At 42.7% G+C, this 19,897-nt stretch overlaps 1 protein-coding gene across 7 annotated transcripts in view; it reads right to left on the minus strand.

The window, feature by feature from the left end:
- Window positions 1-7: 7 nt before the first annotated feature.
- The window catches only part of MED12L (mediator complex subunit 12L), a 151,276-nt gene continuing 131,386 nt past the window's right edge, over window positions 8-19,897 (minus strand). For 3 of the 7 annotated variants that reach the window (XM_069792971.1, XM_069792970.1, XM_069792975.1), the window contains 11 exons: window positions 19,621-19,782; window positions 18,101-18,463; window positions 16,935-17,091; window positions 15,539-15,756; window positions 12,732-12,782; window positions 8,451-8,540; window positions 7,565-7,785; window positions 6,246-6,402; window positions 5,299-5,376; window positions 1,206-1,287; window positions 8-747 (listed from right to left, as the gene is read on the minus strand). In XM_069792971.1, the coding sequence (XP_069649072.1) occupies window positions 695-747; window positions 1,206-1,287; window positions 5,299-5,376; window positions 6,246-6,402; window positions 7,565-7,785; window positions 8,451-8,540; window positions 12,732-12,782; window positions 15,539-15,756; window positions 16,935-17,091; window positions 18,101-18,463; window positions 19,621-19,782 (1,632 nt within the window). In that variant the 3' untranslated portion in view covers window positions 8-694. The other 4 variants (XM_069792976.1, XM_069792972.1, XM_069792973.1 and 1 more) reach the window with 3 other exon arrangements.

Genomic DNA, 19,897 nt, shown 5'->3' on the forward strand with positions numbered 1-19,897 from the left:
ACACTGCTACTTCTAGTAGGTTTATTAACATTACATTGTGGCTTTTAATATAAACTTTAAGAAGTTCTAATACAAGCAATAAACCCACTTCAGCACCTTCTTACCACAATAAGAGCAAGAGAAAATTGGTACGTTAAACAAAGAACTTTATAAAGTGCATATGAAAATTGCAGTCAAATAAACACAATTTAAATTGATGCTCGTTCTACCAAGAAAGAAAGAGGTGAACATTTTAATGAACAAATTAACTTCTATGCCAAAATCGGAAGTGCCTTTCAGTTCAGTAGTTTGGTCCAGTGCAGTTCTTCAAAAAAAAACAACACAAACCAACAAAAAACAGAAACAAGAATAAAAAAAACAAAAGAAGTGTTTCCCACAAATAAATAAATCCAGCATTCTTTGTCCCCTTTAAAAGTAACAGGACCTAAAAAGCACCAAATTCATAAAATCTGCAATAACATTCTTCAAATAGGCCCACAAGTCCATACATTTAAATCTAGTTAAATGCAAAAAAAAATCCCCAAACCCAAAAAACCCACCTTGTTACATACTCACATCAACTGCAGCACAAAAAATAATTATTGAAATAATAAGAAAATTAAAGACTGCTTTCTAGCAATAACTAGTGCATTGAATTTTGAATGTTCTGTTCTTCAGTGCAAACGTAACATGACGCCTCCCTTCCATCTCTGATTCAGAAGTGTGAAGGATGCCCGTACTGGTTCACTCCTTGTTGTGGCTGGTTACCTGGTTGATAAAGCAAAGGGAAGTGTTTGTGCCTCGTGACTGTACTCTACAGAAATACAGAATAATACCTGTATTTCATGCAGTGGTAGCAAGCAACAGTCAATACATTCCCTTATATACCTAGCGCATGCAAGAGGTGCTGATTTCCTCGGGGACTTTGCCTGCGGTAGGACTAAAGAAGTGAGGGGAGAAAACACACAGCAAACTGTAACTGGGCCACCAGCTCCAGTCCTGTGGGTGCCTTGGGCTTCTCTGGAGACCAACAGAAATCCGTGGGGGACACTAGCACCAGAACTTTGGTACTGCATCACTACTGGGTTAGGTAACCAGTTGTCAGCAGGAAAATTACTTATATGTATATATGGCAGTATTTAAATAGGCATAACATCTCCAGAAAGAGAATTCCATACTCAAATATACATCTATATTTATGTACAGCTGTGCACACACATGCTTACTAGAGAGCTGCTTCTGGAGCTGCCTGACCAGCGCCGCTGTCTGTTGTTGCTGCTGCGTCTGTTGTAAGCCTTGCCTTGGAAACTGCAAAAGAAACATGCAAGATGAAAGAAATACGCACAGCACAAGTGCCACATCAGGTAACTGCAGAAATGTTCAGCTTGTGCTGCCCTGTCAGTGCTGGCAGAGCAGGCGGAGGGGGACAGCAGAAGGCCGGCATGCCTCCTCAGTGGGTCCTGACCGGATTTTAACAGCACAGCAAGGACACATGGAGCACGCTTAGAACTTACAGAACTTTTGTTCTCTTCGTTCCCTGAAACCTTACACATTCCCAGCTGTGTTACAGGTATCACGTGTGTCCAGCCAGACACAAGGGACAGAGTCAGTCTCTGTCTTTTCTACCTCTGGAGAGGCCAGTATTCATCTTGCAAGTCACTCTAAGCAGCTCTGCTGTCTGCATTGTTCAAAGACAAGGCAAATCCAAACTGCAAATCAAAATTAACAGCCTTTTTAGCATTTTTAAACACTTACATGTAGTTGAAGCATAAATCAAAAGAAGCTTCTAGGGAAGTGTTCTTCCCAGGGCAATGGCACTTCAGACAGAGAGAAGGCTACGCACAAAGCACAGGTTGTTCACTGCGCTGCACACCTGCTGCAGGGTGATAGCTGCACACTCAATTCTTGGCTCCAGTGGAACGGCAGGCAGATCAGTGCCCAGCCAACTGGGCCAACTCCTCCACAGAGCAAAATAATCATCGTTCTGATCCTCACCCGAAGCCCACAGGGGTCAAGACAAGGCCCTTCCAGTCCATGGCACTAAGCACAAGGGGATTAGACACAAAAAGCTTCCAGATAAATCTGCTGTTAATGAATTAAATCATTACTTCAATCACTTTGAAAGTACTCGTGGTGTAAATGCATTCCCTTTCACAAATTTGCACCCTATTTATGCTTGCATCAAAGCAGAATTTAGTCTTTAATTGGTCCATCTGACAGCATGCATTATTCCCTAGCTAGCTGACCCATGAAGTCTATTTGTCAAGTAAGGATGGGTAGGAGAACAAGCACCGCTTTGCTTTCCACACTTCTGGCTGTCATTCAGAAAAAAAATCATTCTTTTAACAACTTTTATTGATCATCTACCTCTGTGTCAGAGCACTGAATACATTGCACACCACACCACTGAATTACGAGAGACAGACCTGACACAGACCGTCTGCGTGTGTACCGTTGGGATGGACACCTCTGGTGCCAAAGGTCTGCATGTACAAGAAGCATTTCTTCCCTTGGAAAACGTGTCACCCGTATGAAAGAAAAATGCCTGTGCATCAGCTCTCTCAGACTCCCGAGGACAGAGAGCTGATGGCACAACTCCCTCATACTTACCTACTCCTGGGAGGGATATCATGATGAATGAGGTACTGCTGTGCTAGCAAGCACAAACCAAACCAAGGCTTCACCATTTACTGTCTGTCTTATCCTCAGGGCCTCTAAGCTCTCTAGACCTGTTTCCTAAGCCCCGGAACTTTCCTTCTCACTAGATTTGATGAAAATGCATGTGCTTCTAATTAAGTGATTTTTTTGTGGTTCTGCACAAGGACACACAATACACCTGACCAGTTTGAAAACCTGGTGTGCTGAATGAAAATGGAGTTATTCAATACTCTAATAACATCATACATGCTACAGAAAACGCCCATGCTTTGTTTCAGTGAAAACTTTTGCTTACTGAAGGGAGTTTCAGTGTTTTACAAGACTTCAGCATCTTTTCCCTTTCTGAAACCAAATCCTTTACTTAAAATACGTTGTGTAATCTTCTGGCTAACAGTCCTTAGTAAATGCTGAGGTTAGTCAAAATCATTAACCACACCAGGGTTTCTTGGGGACACGAAACCAACACACAGAAAGCTTTCTGCTGTGCTAAGTGCTGGAAGAGGAGCCTGCAGCCTCGCAGGTGCTCTGTGTCTGTGACAGCCTCTCACACACAGTTTGTTCATGATATAAACACTATTAAGAAAAACTCAAAAATGGATGAAAACTATATTTCAATAGATATCAGATAAACATCTTTCATTCATCCTTACTCTTGCACTTACAAGCTGCTTCCAAGTTTCTCTATCAGATCACGTTGATTAATGCTTTTAAACTCGGAAGCTAGCAATTTCAGCATTACTGTATTTTCTCCAGTTTTCTATAGCAAACTTTTCTAGTTATCCTCATCTACCTTACGTATGTCTGGAAAAACTGCCCAAATGCAGGAAACAAGCATAATGACATTGTAAATTCAGTGTCCATAAAAATTATGTGGTAGTGATAGTGATTTGGTAAAATCATTCATTAAACTATAAAGGCTCCAATTCAGCACACAGGAATGCCTCAAAAGTAATTTTGTTTGTACAGTTGTCTTCATGCAGCTCTGTTTTACAACTAACGATTTAATTTAAGAGGATCTTCAAACAATAAAACCCATTTCTTCCCCAGCCTGTTAGCAGTACAACCTAAAAATCAAAGGCCCAAGGTCACTAACAGTGACCTGTGACACCACTTAAGGCAGGGACTGGACTTTGGCAGTGGTGGAGCTGCCAGCGTCCCCAGCTGACGCCAGAGGGAGCGGAGGGAGAGCAGATGCTCGCACAAACACAGCACAAGCACAGCAACGTGGAGAAATGCCAACCACCAGCACCTTACGTTTCCAAGTGAAGGCTTTTCTTAGTGTTACAGCAAAAACTAGTTCCACAAGTAGCCTCAATTGTATACGTTATCCTGCTTTCACTTCAAAATATTACAAAGACAGAAAAATGCACCAATTTATATGCATCAGCAGCAACTACAGATTTCTCATCAAGTTTAAGTTTTTAAAGTTAGCAAAGGCTATTCATTATTACTATGATATATTAATTAGGATAACACTCATAAAAATGCATAGCACAGCAAGCATAAACAGGAATAAACTGCAGCAGCAAGGCGTTAATTTACCTCAGCCTGCTGCTCTGGGACTACTAAATGGCATCTTTAGACCCCCAGAAAAAAAGACCCCTGACTTTTCAGTAGGGCTTAGAGCACTTGGTTCTAGATCAGATTTTCAAAATAGTCATTTATTTATGCTGCACTAGGAGTAAGACTGAGGGTGACTTTAAAGCATCACATTGGTTTCCCCCTCTGAATTGACAGAAAGAGATTTAAGGCCGTTTGGGCAGTCTCATTTTACTGGTGATGGAAGAGAGATGTACAGAATTAGAAAAGCAGCAGTACCCATTTTTTAACTATCTCGCCAAGTAATTCTCAAAAGAACTACTATGGGTGGTTATTTACATTCTTTGGGATATTAACCATTAGTTTTAAATCAATATTGCTAAGTGCAACTTCAAAAAGATGTATTGAAATGAAGCATTTGAACTTTTCCTATCTTTTTTCAGCCAAATTGATGTGTCATTGTTGGCCCAACTTTGGTATCAGTTTTGACTGAACTGGTGAATGAACCACGAAAGCGCAGGAGGCAGCGCGCGCTCCAGTCCTAGAAGGAGCAAACTCAAATGCGCTGCTGCAGAGGCACTGGGGCTTGAGCAGGGCAGTGCACAAGCCCTCCTTGCCAAGGCCTGTGTTCAAAGCTGCACTTGCATCCCCAACAGAGGTCAGCAGGTGAGGACACCTCCAGCAACACCTCAGTGCACGCATAACCCCCCTCTTGCCACGTTTTGGCACGATGGACGCAGTTACACAGTCTTCTGTGGACAGATGCAATTTTCCTCTGCCTACAGTCGGAGCCAGCCAGGAGCTAACTGGATGCACGAGCCAGCTGTTGAGCCCCAACTAATACGCTGCTACCACAGCTACAGCCTGTGGCCAGCTCAGGACGCAGGCAAAATGAGCCTGTCGCCTCCAGCACCGGGCACACGCTCATACGGCACTCAGAGCAGTGGAGGTACCGCACCGCAGGCACCGCGGCGGCAGCACCAGCAGGCAGACGGTGACGCCAGAAAGCTTACACAAACCCTCTCCCCAGACTGCCACGCTGCCCATCTGCGTAAGGGACAAAACCCCCTCTGTCACTACCCTCACGCCGCCCCAAAGTATCTGGCAGTCGCCTCTGCTTACCAAAGGCTGCTGCGGTTGCACGGGCTGGAGACCAAGCGCCTGCTGCTGCCCTGGCTGCTGCCCCTGCTGCTGCTGCAACTGAAAGAAGATGAGCATTGAAACAACAGCGACATGGCACGCACACTGCCTCAGGGAATGACTACGAGCCAAGCAGTGTGGCTTTTCATGAGTGATTTCCAGCATAGGAGCTGGGCTCGCTTACAGCATTGGTTACTGAAGGCCCCGCTGGGGAGATAAGCCTCACAGCTCTCCACTTTCATCATCAGCCACACCAAGGCTGGCAAGGAGCATTGTTAATAAACAAAAAAATACTCAAAAGCTGGTATATTTAGTTCACTACACCATCAAAATATTTAGATAAAATAAGACAAGAACTGGCACAGAGAGCTATTACATTAAAATGAAAACATGAAAATACTTCCAACCATCAAAGGGCCACAGGAAAAGGATTTTTAATGTCATTTACTTCCCCTGTGCAAAGCCCTACATATTTAGCCGATAAACTGATACTTACCTCCAAATTAAAAATATATCATCAAATCAGAATACAGGAAATAGGCCAGACAGGCAGCAAGCCCTTTGATTTAATTCCAGTATACATTCATTATAAGGGCAGATAGGGGAGAGCACAACCACTGCTTTTGTCTCAGCACATTCAGCTAGGCTGTTCTCAAATCTACCTTCTCCAGAGGCATTCTACAATCTTGAAAAATGAAAGTACTGAATTTTACATGTATGTCCAAAGCTCTCTTTTCAAAGTCCCAAATGTAAACAATTAATTACTGTACTCGAGTAAAAGCCGTTTGGATTTATAGCACCAGGCTCTGCTGCTTAGACTTGAAGACACGTGCAAGCGAGCACGTAACACCATCACCCGATACGGTGATGTTTATGCTCCCTTCCTGCACTGAAACATCCCTGGCCTCTAGTGCAGCCGAGTCCCTCACCTGGAAGAGTCTCTGCTGCCGCATCTGCTGCTGTCTCGGTCTCATTGGCTCTGGAGGCAGCTGTACTGAGTTTAGGGTCGGATGAGGACCTGTGGTCGATGCACTGTCCAGTCCTCCTCCAACCAGTGAATTTGGCTGCAAAGGCTGATGGCTCAAACTGATTGGGGAAAAAAAATAACGGATTGTACTTCATTTATAGCCAGAGCACAAGTTAGTCTAGGAGTACTCAACTATAAGCTGCAACATTAGACTTGCATAGATTTAAAAGACATTTACGTTTTACAGGAAGAATATATTTCCAAATATGAATGCTTTGAAAAATATTCCATAATAGAAGCTGTACCTTACTATTGCCCAGTAACTGATGCAGGTAATGTGTTCCTCTAAACAAGAGCGGATCCAAGCATTCAACTCTTGCTTTATTAGGAAGAGTGATGAGCTGCTACATTTCAAGCAATAATTCCACATAAGCACTAAAATGTTCTCCAGACCAAAACATCTCATAGTTACATTACCATGAATTTAAACCTGATTATAAAGACTTTTTACTTTCTAAAATACTGAGAAAACACACCAAGCAAGAAATACTTTCTTAGGATGTTATGGAAGAAATTAATGTTGACAAAGCAGAAAGTGGCAAAACTTCTGATTCAGCTAAGAGCAGAGCTGGACTGTTAGTTGGATTATGCTAGACTGTTAGGAAAAAAATCTGATTTAAGACTGTCATTGGAAACTCCAGTTTTCCACTCTGCTTACTCTGTAACACTCCCTTTTTTGGATTTCTTTCCTGCTTCATTTGCCTTCTGTTTCATGACATTTCTTTACCAATGAAATTTTCCTGTTTCTCATAGACAGTGCTTCCAAACTGAAGTCAATTTAGTCTATTCAGGCTTAAGCAAAATTCATTTGTCTACTGAGAGTTAAACTACCAAGTTGGTCTTGTGTTCTCTTGACTACAGACTCTTTGGTAAACCTGGAATATTTATTGTTTAATACCACACACGTGTTTACATAATATGGTACCACGTCTGCGTGTGTAGTGAAACAGGATCCAAGTGCTGTCTTTAAATGAATTTTTGTGTTCTACAAACACAGAGGACAACTGGGCTACAACATGTGCCAAGACCAACTTAAAATAAAAATTAAACAAGGGAAAAAACGGGGAAATTGGAGAGAAAGACACATTTATTGCTAATTAGACCCATCGCTAACCTCATTTTGATTAATATGCTTTATTTTAAATAAAGCTTTAGACCTCTAAACAAAGTTGCCATTAAAATCCTGCCATGTTACCAGCTATAAGAACCGCAGAGGCTCACCGCTGAGTGCCTGTCAAAGGCTGGATGTACGCAGCAGCCTGCTGTTGAATATATCCGCTGGGCTGCTGTTGGATCTGCCGCAGCCTCTCCATCAGCGTGGGGCTGGAATGAGCTGCTGTGTACGCTCGGGGGGTGTAGCTGGGGGAAAGCACTACGCCACCGGGCTGCTGCTGCTGCAAAGGCATCTGAGTGCTGTACATCGTGTATCCATGAGGCATGCTCTGCGGGGAAAACGGACAGAAGAGTAACTTCACTGGGCCCGGGTTTAACTTAGCTTAACTATAAGAGGAAGAGATGGCCTTTATCAAAGAGCCAAAGCCTGGATAACTGGAGGGAAGTCAGTGAGACGCAGTGCTGTACCCACGTGCCGGTCTGTGAGTCCCCCGCGCTGGCTGTACCCCACTTCTGTCTGCGGGTTCAAGCAGCTGCAATGTGGTCACACACAGCAGGATGGAACTTGCACCGTGCCGCCCTTCCCCGAGAGGCACTGAGCAGGAGCGGGACTCTGCTCCACCGCTCCGCCTCTCCCTCTTTTTTGTTCCCCCCTCCTCCCCCTCACAAAATCCCAAGGACCAGAATGACCATGACATAATAACAAGTTACTGGTATCACCATCTCACCAAAAATTGGCCAAATTTCAGGCTTAACACTGAAGTACACTTGCCTTTACCAGCAACAGCATTAGGAAAAAAATGGAAGTGGCCATGTTAAAAACATTTATGAGCTACGGCATGTGGAGACTGCAAGCATCCTCGAAGGAGGCCTTGCCATCACACTAGGGAACATAGACGAGGCAAGTGCCAAGCACAGAAAAGCAGGCTGGGAGGTAAAGGAGTTCTCCTTAAAAGCATTTTTATGCAGACGCTCCACGGGAGTAGCACAGTACCTGTGCTTGCTGTAACCCTGGGTACTGTGGAAGCTGAGATGGAGGTCGGACTTGCGGAGTGAAAATAGCAGCTTGGTCCATTGGCTGACCCTGAAAGACACATCACCCATCAGATATGGCCTCCACACCCCGAACAAGTCCAGTTCTGGACACAACCTCCACGAAGCGGTGTCCTAAAGAGTCATGGAGAGACTTGACCATTTCCTTCAAGACAGCACCATTGCTCAGTGCCAAACTGCTAAACTGTATTTACTCATAAGGAGATGGAAGAATCGACTTTTGTTTGATTTCTGACACTACTGTAACACTGCAGCAGTGAAGAAACAGCCATTTACTGAACAGAGGTCTTGCAGACACCCTTTAAAATGGGGTTTTGCAAAGGATTAGAAAAAAAATATTCTAGCTGTCTTGAAGACAGTACATTAAATTATACAGGGAGCTTAAAGTGAATGACAATCTCCAGTATAACTACACAGTTGATATCTTTCTCAGGCTACCTGATTACTAGCTTTCCCCCAGATGAAGCAGGCAAAATGCTGATTTGCAAATTTTATGATAACATACAAAATAGCATGGGTAACACAAGCATCTCCAGCTCCCAACAAGTACAGCTTGGAAACACACTCCATATTTGTGATCAGCAGACAGCCTAGTTTGTTCATTTCAATATTTATGCCCAATTAATGGCAAATCATTTAAAGATTTCAACTACAACTGCATTAGTATGCTTTGAAGCACCAGAAAAGGGGGGGGGGGGGGGGGGGGGGAGTTACACTTAATTTCGGGACAAGATTGTAAAAAACTGGCGAATGAGAATTTGCCAAGGATACAATCAAGTCTGTGTATTTTCTGTGCGATTGTAACGCTGCACAGCTACACTTGATCATTTTGAAAACCATTCCACTCAAAAAAGCTCAGTGGCAGACATGAGCTGGAAGCAGGGATGCTCCTTCCCTGTAGCTGCCCAGTTTCCCATAAAACCAAACAAAAAAATCCAAGTCCTCCAACAAAGCCTTTGTCATTTTAATAACAATATCCTTACAGAGATGTATTAGAATTTAAGGCTAAAAGTGACTTTGATAACACACTGCAAGCAGCAACGTTACAGTCGGGGCTACCTGGTGGAAAAGAAAATCTCACATGGGATAAAGTACTGAAGCACCATTGGGACTCTCCTTCTTTATCTGCTCCCATTCCTTTAGTGGTAACTGTACCAAACATTAACAAGTCTGTAAGCACAACCAGCAGTCCTGCAGTTCAGCTATTATTTTGGATTGGGTTTAAAAATACGTGCATCCTCATTGACAGACCTGGGAAACAAGCAGAGCTAACTATTATGAACAGGAATCACTCAGAGAAGCAGGATGGTAGAGAGAAACCGTTCCAGCTTCAACCGATCCAGCCCCAAGAGACATGAACTGCTGTGACCGGGGCTGGATTAACTGCCCTGCGCTTTGGGTAGACAGCAGACAGACGAGGTCAAGGACAAAATGCAAAACCAGGGGCAAAGCTACCACAGGGTGCCACAGGGTTGTCACACACTCATTTTTCATACCTTCCTTTCTTTTAAAAACAAAAAGAAAAGACTGACCTAGCTAGGCTCTGTGCCAGCCTCTGGGACCACCACTAAAGGAGTCACTAAGGCACAGACAAGACAGCAAGGCATTCTGATATGATAAGCTATACTAAGGAGGCAGAAGCTGTGCTAAGGATTTGTTTTAAAAACAAGTCAGTATCTCATGGAAAATTCTGAAAAACAAATTAGGGAGTACAGGAGGCGTGAACAGAGTAACATCTATCAGTCCTGACAAAAGGTCAGGGTAAATTAAATTTATCTGGAAAAGCATCTGCAAAATCAGATGGGGAGCTCTCAAAACAGCCACCTGATAGGTGAGAAACTGAAACTCTGAACAGAATGTACCTCTTGCAGACAGGATGCACACACACCAGATGTCAGCCAAGTACAGGGGGAAGGTACTCAAGTGCTTAAGATTTTTCTTTTTTTAAACAGAGGCAAAAGAAAAAAATTAAAAAAAGAATAATAATTTCTCTGAGCAAATTGCTTCTGAAACTTTTTCATAAGGTTCCAATGACAAGATAGTAACTTGAATCCACCCAAAGGTGAAATCTGGTAAAACCATAACTGATTTCTAGAAAAACTGGTGCCTTAAGCTATTCCCCGCAGTAATACAAACCACCTTGTGGGTTCTGTGGAAGCTGGTCTGTAGAGCGGTGCTCCGTGTGCTATCCTTTTGTTTCTCTCAGTGACAGCTAACCTGGTGGGCCCAGGAACAAAATTTGTCCGCTCATGCCCATGCAGTGTAAACAGTGTCCCTCCAAAGTTAATGGAAGTTGTATCAATGGAAATTGGATTAGGCCCTAATTCTGTAAGAAAATACTAAATAAGCAGCTGCATGATCCCAGCAATCCACAGTGGGCAGAGAGCCACGAGCGAGTTTTGTCCACCGACCTCTCCCCTGCCATTTAAAGCACACACAAAGCAGCGGAGCTGGCAGGGTGTGAGACCCCAGAGCAGCGCACCCGTACTGAAGGCACTGCTGCCCAGGCCAGGCAAGCACCACACATAAAACCAAATGTGAAACATAGCAAGAAGCTGTTTGTTAGGCAGGGACAGGTCAATCTATTCCATGGCAGCACACGGCCACCGAGCAAGCTCCCGTGTTGTGAGAGTGCGCTCTGCATTCCTGAGCAGCAGCAGCAGCAGATGTTGCTAAATTCAAAGGGACTTCTTCCTCCAGGCATAATTTAGTAAAGAGTTAACCAAACATGCAAGCCAACTGCTGCAAGCCAGAACTGTGCATGCATGTCAAACAAAAGCAAAACAAAAAAAAGGAGAAAAAACCCAAATGCTTTTATTCAATGCTGATGCAACGTTACAGTAATAAACACTGCTACTCTTTGTTCTACTTACACCTTAAACTGAAGCAAAACTGACTGCTTTTTCCTGTTAAGGTATGTGACCACAGTGTATTTGGAAGGAATCTTCTTTCCTAGGTGGGGGGCACGGAGACTGGCAAAGGCAATTGTAGCAGCCATGGCACTGTAGGCTGATTTGACCAAAATCTGACCAAATCTGTCTTCAAAAGCAGGTAGTGAAACACTAACACTTATGTAGGTAAGAAGATGACGATAGATTTGAGAGACCTCACTGTATATTTGCTGCATATCTAGGTGTGCCTAATTAACTGCAAATATGGTGATCTATACCCTGTTCTGACACGCTACCAGTAGTAACAGGAATGACTGCACATATATAAAATATGGACGACAGGGTAAGCAGCAAAGCCTTTTTAAAAATACATTGTGCTTTGTCTTTCCAATTAGTGTTTTTAACAACATGGCAGTTTCCCTAAGATGGGAAGAAAGTCCTGCAAGCTAACTCTGAAACAGCTTTTCTAATTGATAATATCTGGAAAGCTTTCCAACACAGATATTAGGGATGAAACTTCATGCCATCATTGTTTTTCTCCAGAAACAACTGAATTCTATGAAACTTAATAATTTAACAGGTAAGTGTTAGCCATTACTTGTTTTGGAAGTAACAAAATACGGTTATTCTAATAACTGCACATCCTGCCATAGCTCAAGAACAGACCATCAGACAGTATACTGTCATGCTCACGTAGGACAAGAAGCATTTTGGAAACTACAGCTCACGTGGAGCAGGGGAGCTGACCCTCACTGCCTGAGCTGAGAGGCACGACTGCGTCCCACCGCAGCAGGAACAGGCCCACGCCTGGGACAGCTCCAAGTGCTGCCTCGGAAGCGCTGGTGGCACGCACTGGCCAAAAAGGACGTGTGGTCCATCCCTTACCACTCATCTGACACGGCAGTCACTGTTAGCCCACCACGCATCGTGGCAGAAGCTGCCACGCTGGATGGCAGCAGAGAGGAGCAGGGCCAGCTGCCAGCGGGGCGACAAGGGCAGAATGGGAACACGCCAGCCATGCTTAGATGCACAGGGCATCGGACGTACCTTGCAGCTACTCTAACCTTTCACAGCAAGAAACACAACAGAAGAGGGAAAAAATTAATCAATGATGCAGTTATTGGAAATATTTGTAAGAAAAAATACTCTATGTGTACAAGTGTATTCACAGCCTTCCCACATGCAACCACTGCGCTACCTAGGTGAGAGGAGTGCCAAAGCGTATCATTCTCATCAAAAGCAAAATGTGCAGCCTGTGTGTTGAAAGAAATGCATGTTTGTGCGATAGAAATAATACAGAGAAGAAAAGTTCATGGTGTCAGAGTGGTTACCATTATGTTGTCAAAGCCATCCTGAAGGGATACGGCAGTGCTACAGATATCCTAAAGGAAAAGGACAGGCAAGAAAATAGCAAACAATACAAACAACATACACAATTAGGCTCGAATTGTTAGTGGAGCAGTACAGCACCTTTACAGAGCTCACCTGTATGTACTCAAAGAATGCTGGCATTTAGGGATGCTAACAAGGTCCTTTTAGGTGGTTTTTATGCTAATGAACCTCCATACTTTTATAAAATTTATGAACAGAAACTCTAAATGCGGAAAGGACTCCTTGCCATCCACAGGAGCTTATTAATTCTATACATAATACTCACATTTTTTTTAATAAGTCATAGTTCTTAAAGACCTTGCACCATAGCTATTTGTTTTCAAGAGCACAGCACGTATGGCACAGCACTGAAGAGCAGAGTCCTTCTGGACTGATTTTACAGAACTGCCCACACCAGTGCCAGTGGTTTCAAGCTGAGCAGGTAATTTCATTCTGCAGCTGCAGAAACATGAAAACCAAAGAAGAAACCTTCCCTAATTAAGCTCTACCTAACAACAAACACCACATAGTAGCAATGCTTACAAATCATCTTATTCTTAAATTTTCAAATACTACCTTCAGGCTTGTACACTGCCATAGCATTTCCTACTTTAAATCCAGGACCGCAGGAAGAACTACCACAAGCTCCACAGGGACACGTTTCTGACGGGAGCACCATGCAGGCAGGGAGGTGTCCCAGTGGGGCAGCCCGTGGTGCCAGGGAGCACGCAAAGCCCCAGTGCCACTGGGACCTCGGAGCGGTTTCTCTGGTGTCCGCGCTGCCAGCACACGCTTGGACAACAAGGAAGCAAACAGGACGGCCTGGTGGATTGTTCATTCATTTCATTACAGTCAAAGCTTTCAAGTTATCAGGATGAATGAATCTTGCCCCATATCCAATAAGGTAAAACACTAGAACCAGACAGAAAACAATGCGTCCATCTGTGGTACTCCCCAGCACACCGCAAAGGGCCTGGCTGTGCATGCCACTGTGGGGAAGTAACTAGGAAACGAAGGCTGTGTTTGGATGGCTCTGGTTTGACTTGGTTTACGTCAGCTTATCTTATACTGGCTTATTGCTGAAATAGAAACACGGCTGATACAGAACCACTGACTGACGAACATCCAGCACATGTGGTAGGTTCGCTGAAATAACTCATCTGAACCTACCCTGTCGAATTTTAGTGCAACTTTTACATTGTAAATGTTCAATCCAAATTTTATGAAAAAGCTCATCACAGACACTTTATTAATCTTATTTAAGCATGGATTCTTGCCTTCATGGTAAGTTTATTCTCCTTACTGACTACCTGTCTATGCAGCAGTTTGGAGGAGAAGTTAACCATTGTTCTCTAACGCCTCAGATACTGTCCCTGTTTGAAACCAAAAGGGAAATGCAACATCTTCTGTCCTCTAAATGTGACAGTGTTAAACAACAGCATTTCTTAAATGTGAGAATAGTGTTATTTTAGATGTTCAATTATTGCTTTTTGATCCACCTAGCCATAAGCAGTGATCATCATCTGTTTACTCAAGGCTCTTATTTAAGCCTGTATTCTATCATAGTAATGGAAAGCCAGTTGGACCTAACACTAAAATAGTGAGATATTGCCTAATGTACGAAATACTACAAGGTCAACTGTAGAGCCCAGTACCCAACATTTAGGGTACCTAATCCTTAGTACCTCATAGTGCCTACAAGACACCAGCAAGAGATCAAATATCCACTGTACCACTGAAATGATAAAATACACATCCAGAGCTTCTGGGGGCTGCCTTTTTTTTCTTTTTTTTTTAAGGTAGAAGACAGCACACACACAGGCAAACCCTAGTTTCACAATTATGAACAGCCCCATATAAAACTATTGTAGCCCATCAGCAATTTAAGCACTACAGAGGGCTACATCATAGCAGAGAGACTGAAAGAGGGACAATGAGGGAGCTCTAACAAAACAGAGACAGCGTGGGAGAAATTATGAGGATACTTGCTGAAAATTTTGACTATTTTGAGCAAAGAGGGTACATCACAGAGTTTGAAGGCAAGATAGCCTAAGGGCAATGTAACACATACTGCAGTGAGGGTAAGAATGGGTATAGAAGGACTTTAAAATAAAGGCAAGAAGTTATTGGTTTTACCACCAACTACTGTACACATATTGCTGGGTATCTGGGATCCAAAAAAACAATTTTCTGTTCTTACATCATCAATTCAAAAGCAGCCTGTCTGTAGCCATATTCTGAAGCTAGCTCAGGCTCTGAAGGGTGTTGCACAATAGCCATGTGTGGTTTGGCACACAGCAGCTGTACTCTGCAAAAATTTTAGGAGAAGAAATAGCAGCTATTTCTAGAGAACATGGACGTCTGTGTGCACACGTGTATGGAAATGGCTCCTGCTGGACTTCCTGGATTTTGAATTGTGAAGAACATTTGCTGTGCCTCTGCTGCACCTCTGACTTGTAGCTTGGTGGTACATAGCACCATACAATTCTACTATGAAAGCCTCTGTGACACAACAGGGAACAAGAATATCATCAAGTAGCAGAAGCAAAACCTGATTTTAGGAAACACAGGAAAAATAGAAGGGACTAAGACACCAAAGGGCAAATGAAGTTTAAAAGCAGTTGGCCCTGATTAATCAACATTTGGGCAATTACTCCAATAGTAAATATCAGCTGGCTCTCCACTCCGTAAGCCTACACAGGGCAAGCAGTCCCAACAGAAGGCAAAACCACGGTGTTGCTCTTCAGACTTAGGGGTTTGGACAAACCTGTTGGAGAGACCGTGACTGTGCTTGCTGCCTGAGGAGCCGCTGCTGCTGCTGCTCTTGCTGCAGGAGTTTCATCTGAAGCAACTGCTGTTGAGGCGTGATTGCATGGATAGAGGGGGGCTGCATCATGGTGCCAGAGCGCCGTTGCAGCATGTTCGACAGGGCTTGCTTCGTATTAGTTGGGACAAAGGAGCCTGTCGGATCCAGCCTGGAACCACCTAAAAACCACCCAAAACACAAATGTGTTCTGTGCCTTCTGTAAGAGTGTGGCTGGCACAGATCAGTAGTAATTCATCAGCTCCTATTTGGTTAGCTCTACAATAATGATGATAAACTTACCTCTGTAAAGGCAGACAGTGAACTGGATTAAACCAGATTACTGGCCCGAAAAATTAAATGGGCAAAATAACTTTGAAGATTACCACTTGTAAATGAGAATGAAGAGTAAAAAGGCTGTGGGCTGTTGCTGTTCTATGCCACATAAAACATTTGACTACTACTGATGAACAAAAGTTGCTTTTCAGATCAAAAGCATGATATGAACAGATTATTATGTCAAGCCAATTTTATAATGAGATGGCAGTAATTTATGCACTCTATGCTATTTGATAAAAATCATGTACCTATATGTCAGACTTAAGAAGGTGATCTTATTAATTAGTTTTTAAAATCAGTATTTCCTTAAGCTTTTTAGCCACTGTCTGGTATATTCTGAAGACTTTTATATACTTAAAATACAGATCTAGTTGGTTTTGGAGGTTCAGAAAAAATATTTAACACTTATAACTGGAACCAAACTTCTCAACTTCTCCTGCATAATATCTGAGAAGGATGTAGTAGTACTTCTCAAAACATCATAAACTGCTGCCCCCTAGAGCAAGTAAAATACTTATGTTAAACTGTATACACATTAACTGGAAGAAACAAAACAATCCTACAGAAAATTAAGCACATATCACAAATGCTGAAAAAATGCGAGCCCATGGATTTATTTATTCCACCTAGCAGATGTCAAATTAGCCATCATGGTTCTTCGTTTGAATCAAAGAAGAAATAACCCAAAGGTAATTTGTTCCTTTCAATCATCCCTCTCTTACTTCACTCCTCCTTGAACTTCTAACAGCTTTCTTATACTATCACCAGAGTAGGTCATTTTTGCTTATCTACCAAAAAAGTTTAATAGCTTAATAGAGACAGACCTACAAGCGATAACAGAAAGCCCTTTTAACAAAAAAAAAAAAAAAAAAAAGGCTAACTAAGGAATAAAATAAATGGCATCAGCAGACACAGCCTGCTTCAGAGAAAATGAGATACAAAACATGGTTATAAGAAGTCAACTTTTGTCACACATCAAACAATAAAGCCCCATTTCCATGAATTCAAATCTTACACATACCTGGTAGGAGGGGCTGGTTCTGCACAAAGAAGCCAGGCTGCTGCGGCTGTCCCATGATGTTGTAACCCCACAAGGCAGACTGAGGATGGTGCATCATTTGAGAGGAAATTGGTGAGTAAGTGGGAGGCACTCTGTATAAGTTGTTCGGTGGATATTCCTTAAAATATACAGTAAAAGTGAGTGTTACTGACATTCGTACCTTACTAACTCATAAATAATGCCAATTTTCCTACTAAATTATTAAAGGACAGAGACAGTTCCCATTGTCGTTTGCAATGATGTAAAAACCAGATTAAGTCTCAGGCCGCCCACAGGTAATTAACGCTAACAACTTCATACAAACACCATCCAGTTTTACCTTACTAGCAATTATTTTCTGCGGGCTATAATTAGGTATAGCACAAGGACAGCTTGCTTTATCAGTATATAAATAACAGGAAGAACTTAACTGAAACATTAAAAAGGCCAGAAAATTATCTTAAAATTACAGCTACTTAAAACACAACACATTGACAAACCAGCTGGATGCTGACAGAATACTATCACAACTACAACATGTGTGACTACACTGGCAGCAGTGCGAAGAGGACATAATTGCACAGAATGCTGCTACTGGAAATGTACATTATTATTCAGGTGGTACCAGGCATGTTTTTCAAACCCTTGCTCTAAGTGATTCTTAACTTAGGAACCCACACCTCAAAAACCAATAAAAACCAAAAGGGAAAGCATGTCAGAAAGCAAAAACTGCACAGTAAAACAGTTAATCCATGTGAAAGAGCCTCTTTCAAATTGGTTTCATTTGAATGGGACCTGGGTTTAAACTAACATGTTTACTCTCAACATAATTTGAACAGGAGGAATTTTAGAAATTGATACAAACAATAACAGCTGTACTTTACACCAAACAAAAGGAAGTATATACAGAACCCGAATAATATTTAGCAAGATCCAGTCTAGCATATTTTACATAGCACGTAAGGTCCTAAGCACAGTACGTTCCTCTACACTGAGCTCTGTTTGATAGAAATCCACCATCCTTCTGACCACCTCCATTCACTTCCTTTATTAGGACCTGCTCCTCCAGGTGCAGAACAATTTCTGAAGGTAACATCAGATACTTCGGTAAGATATTTCAGATTTTGTATGGGGCACCAACTACTTACGTCAGCCCTTGAGCTTGACTTCGACTTTCGCTTCCTGCCCTTTGTCTTCTTCTCGTCATCCGTGGCATGTTTTCCCTGATCTGAGAGCTCTCCTGACTTTCTTTCTGGTTCCTGAGACACAGGTGTGGTGGGCTCTTCCTCCTCCTCCTCTGGAGGAAGGGGCAAGGGCTCGAGGTAGTAACTCCGTGGCTTGGGTTTGGTGTGCGTGTGGTACAGGAGGAGATGCTGCTGCTCCTCATATTTTATCACTTTCCTGTCGACACGAACTGTACCAAACCATGCCCAGGAGAGAGGAGCAGGATTTTTGTGACCTTCAAATAAATCCCAAGGGGACACCTTTTGTTTTGTTGAAACCTGAAGACCCTGTTTCAGAATAAGTGAAGTTAGTATTTTAAGAAAGTTAGACACTAGAGTAGATGACTTGCTTTTGTACATCATTATTTGAGTCAGAAAAATCCAGTAAGGATTTTTTCCCCTCCACAAAATGTACCTAATGCATACTGGTGGGATTTTAACCTCTATCCAAGGCTGCCACTAGATAAAAGCAATTACATTTTATAGTACCATTTGCTTATAGCTATGCTAAAAATCTCAAGTTCCATCTATCATATTTTGGAGAAAAAGTCAAATACCTGTCAAAAATGGCTAATCTGAGAATACCCTTGCTAAAAGTTTACATATTCAAATAAGGGAAGAAAGCCTAAGTGCCATATCACAAAAAAATGTCTACCCAGTTCGCAGAATAAAAAGCTCTGTCCTAAGCTCTAGCCTTCTCTTTTAAATGAATTCACTTTAAAAAATTATGCATCCCTTTGTATTCCTGCAAAATCCAAAACAACTAATACACTTCCCCCCTCCCTTTTTTCCTGTCTTTTGTAAGCAGAATCACCCTCCATCTTCCTCCCAGCAAGTAACAGGTCAAAAGGTTCCCAGGTCAAATGAGCTCTCAAACGTAGGATTCTGCTTGAAAAGCAAATAATTCTGTAAGAGCTTCTGCTGTTCAACTCCAGGTCAAATGTGATTTCCTTTTTGGCAACTTCTGTGGAGTTGGCTGATTATCAGTCAAGACCCTATATCGCAAAATTGAGCAAGCTTATGTCAACACTCATCGCATTAGCAGTTACAAATTGACCACGTACTCTGCGGATTTAACAAGGAAGGGCATGCAGCAAACGTGATCACTGAATTTTAAACAAATCGGAAAGTGAAAGGTTACCCAAACTCTTGAATTTGTACGAGTGGCATAAAACTGTTTCTATTAAAGATGCATATACACCTACAGCTCTGAGACTATCTGCAAGTATCAGTGAATCGTCCGGGAGAGGAGGATGGAATCACTGTCCGTGCTGCTGCAGGGGTGGGGAAGCCGGTGCATGGTCCAAGTCACACCAGGCTGCTCAAACCCATTCGGCTGGGGTTTAACAACTCCCTGCAGGCCTCTCTCTAAAACCCACTCCCAATTTCACACTCTGCCTGAGAATTTTCACGTGGCTCACGCAAACAAAAACATTTACTCTTGCCTGTTTCTTATCAATGGAGTCAAATCCTGCAATTTTGTTCCCCTTGGTGTCGATCAAGGATCCCATTGGCTCACAAGTAATAATATCACATGTCTGCTTTGGCAAAGGGAGCAGCTGGCGAACCTTGTCAATGCTTTCTGACCGTTTGTCTCCCAGCTCTTTCTAGAGAATAAAAACGTCAATCAATCCAACGGAAAGGTGGGAGGGAGGGGGGAAGAAGAGAAACATTACACTGCTTTCACTATTAGAAAATGTCCAGTTTCTGGATGAATCATTT

The sequence above is a fragment of the Haliaeetus albicilla genome, chromosome 9 (genome assembly GCF_947461875.1).
Source record: "Haliaeetus albicilla chromosome 9, bHalAlb1.1, whole genome shotgun sequence".
Taxonomy (NCBI): domain Eukaryota; kingdom Metazoa; phylum Chordata; class Aves; order Accipitriformes; family Accipitridae; genus Haliaeetus; species Haliaeetus albicilla.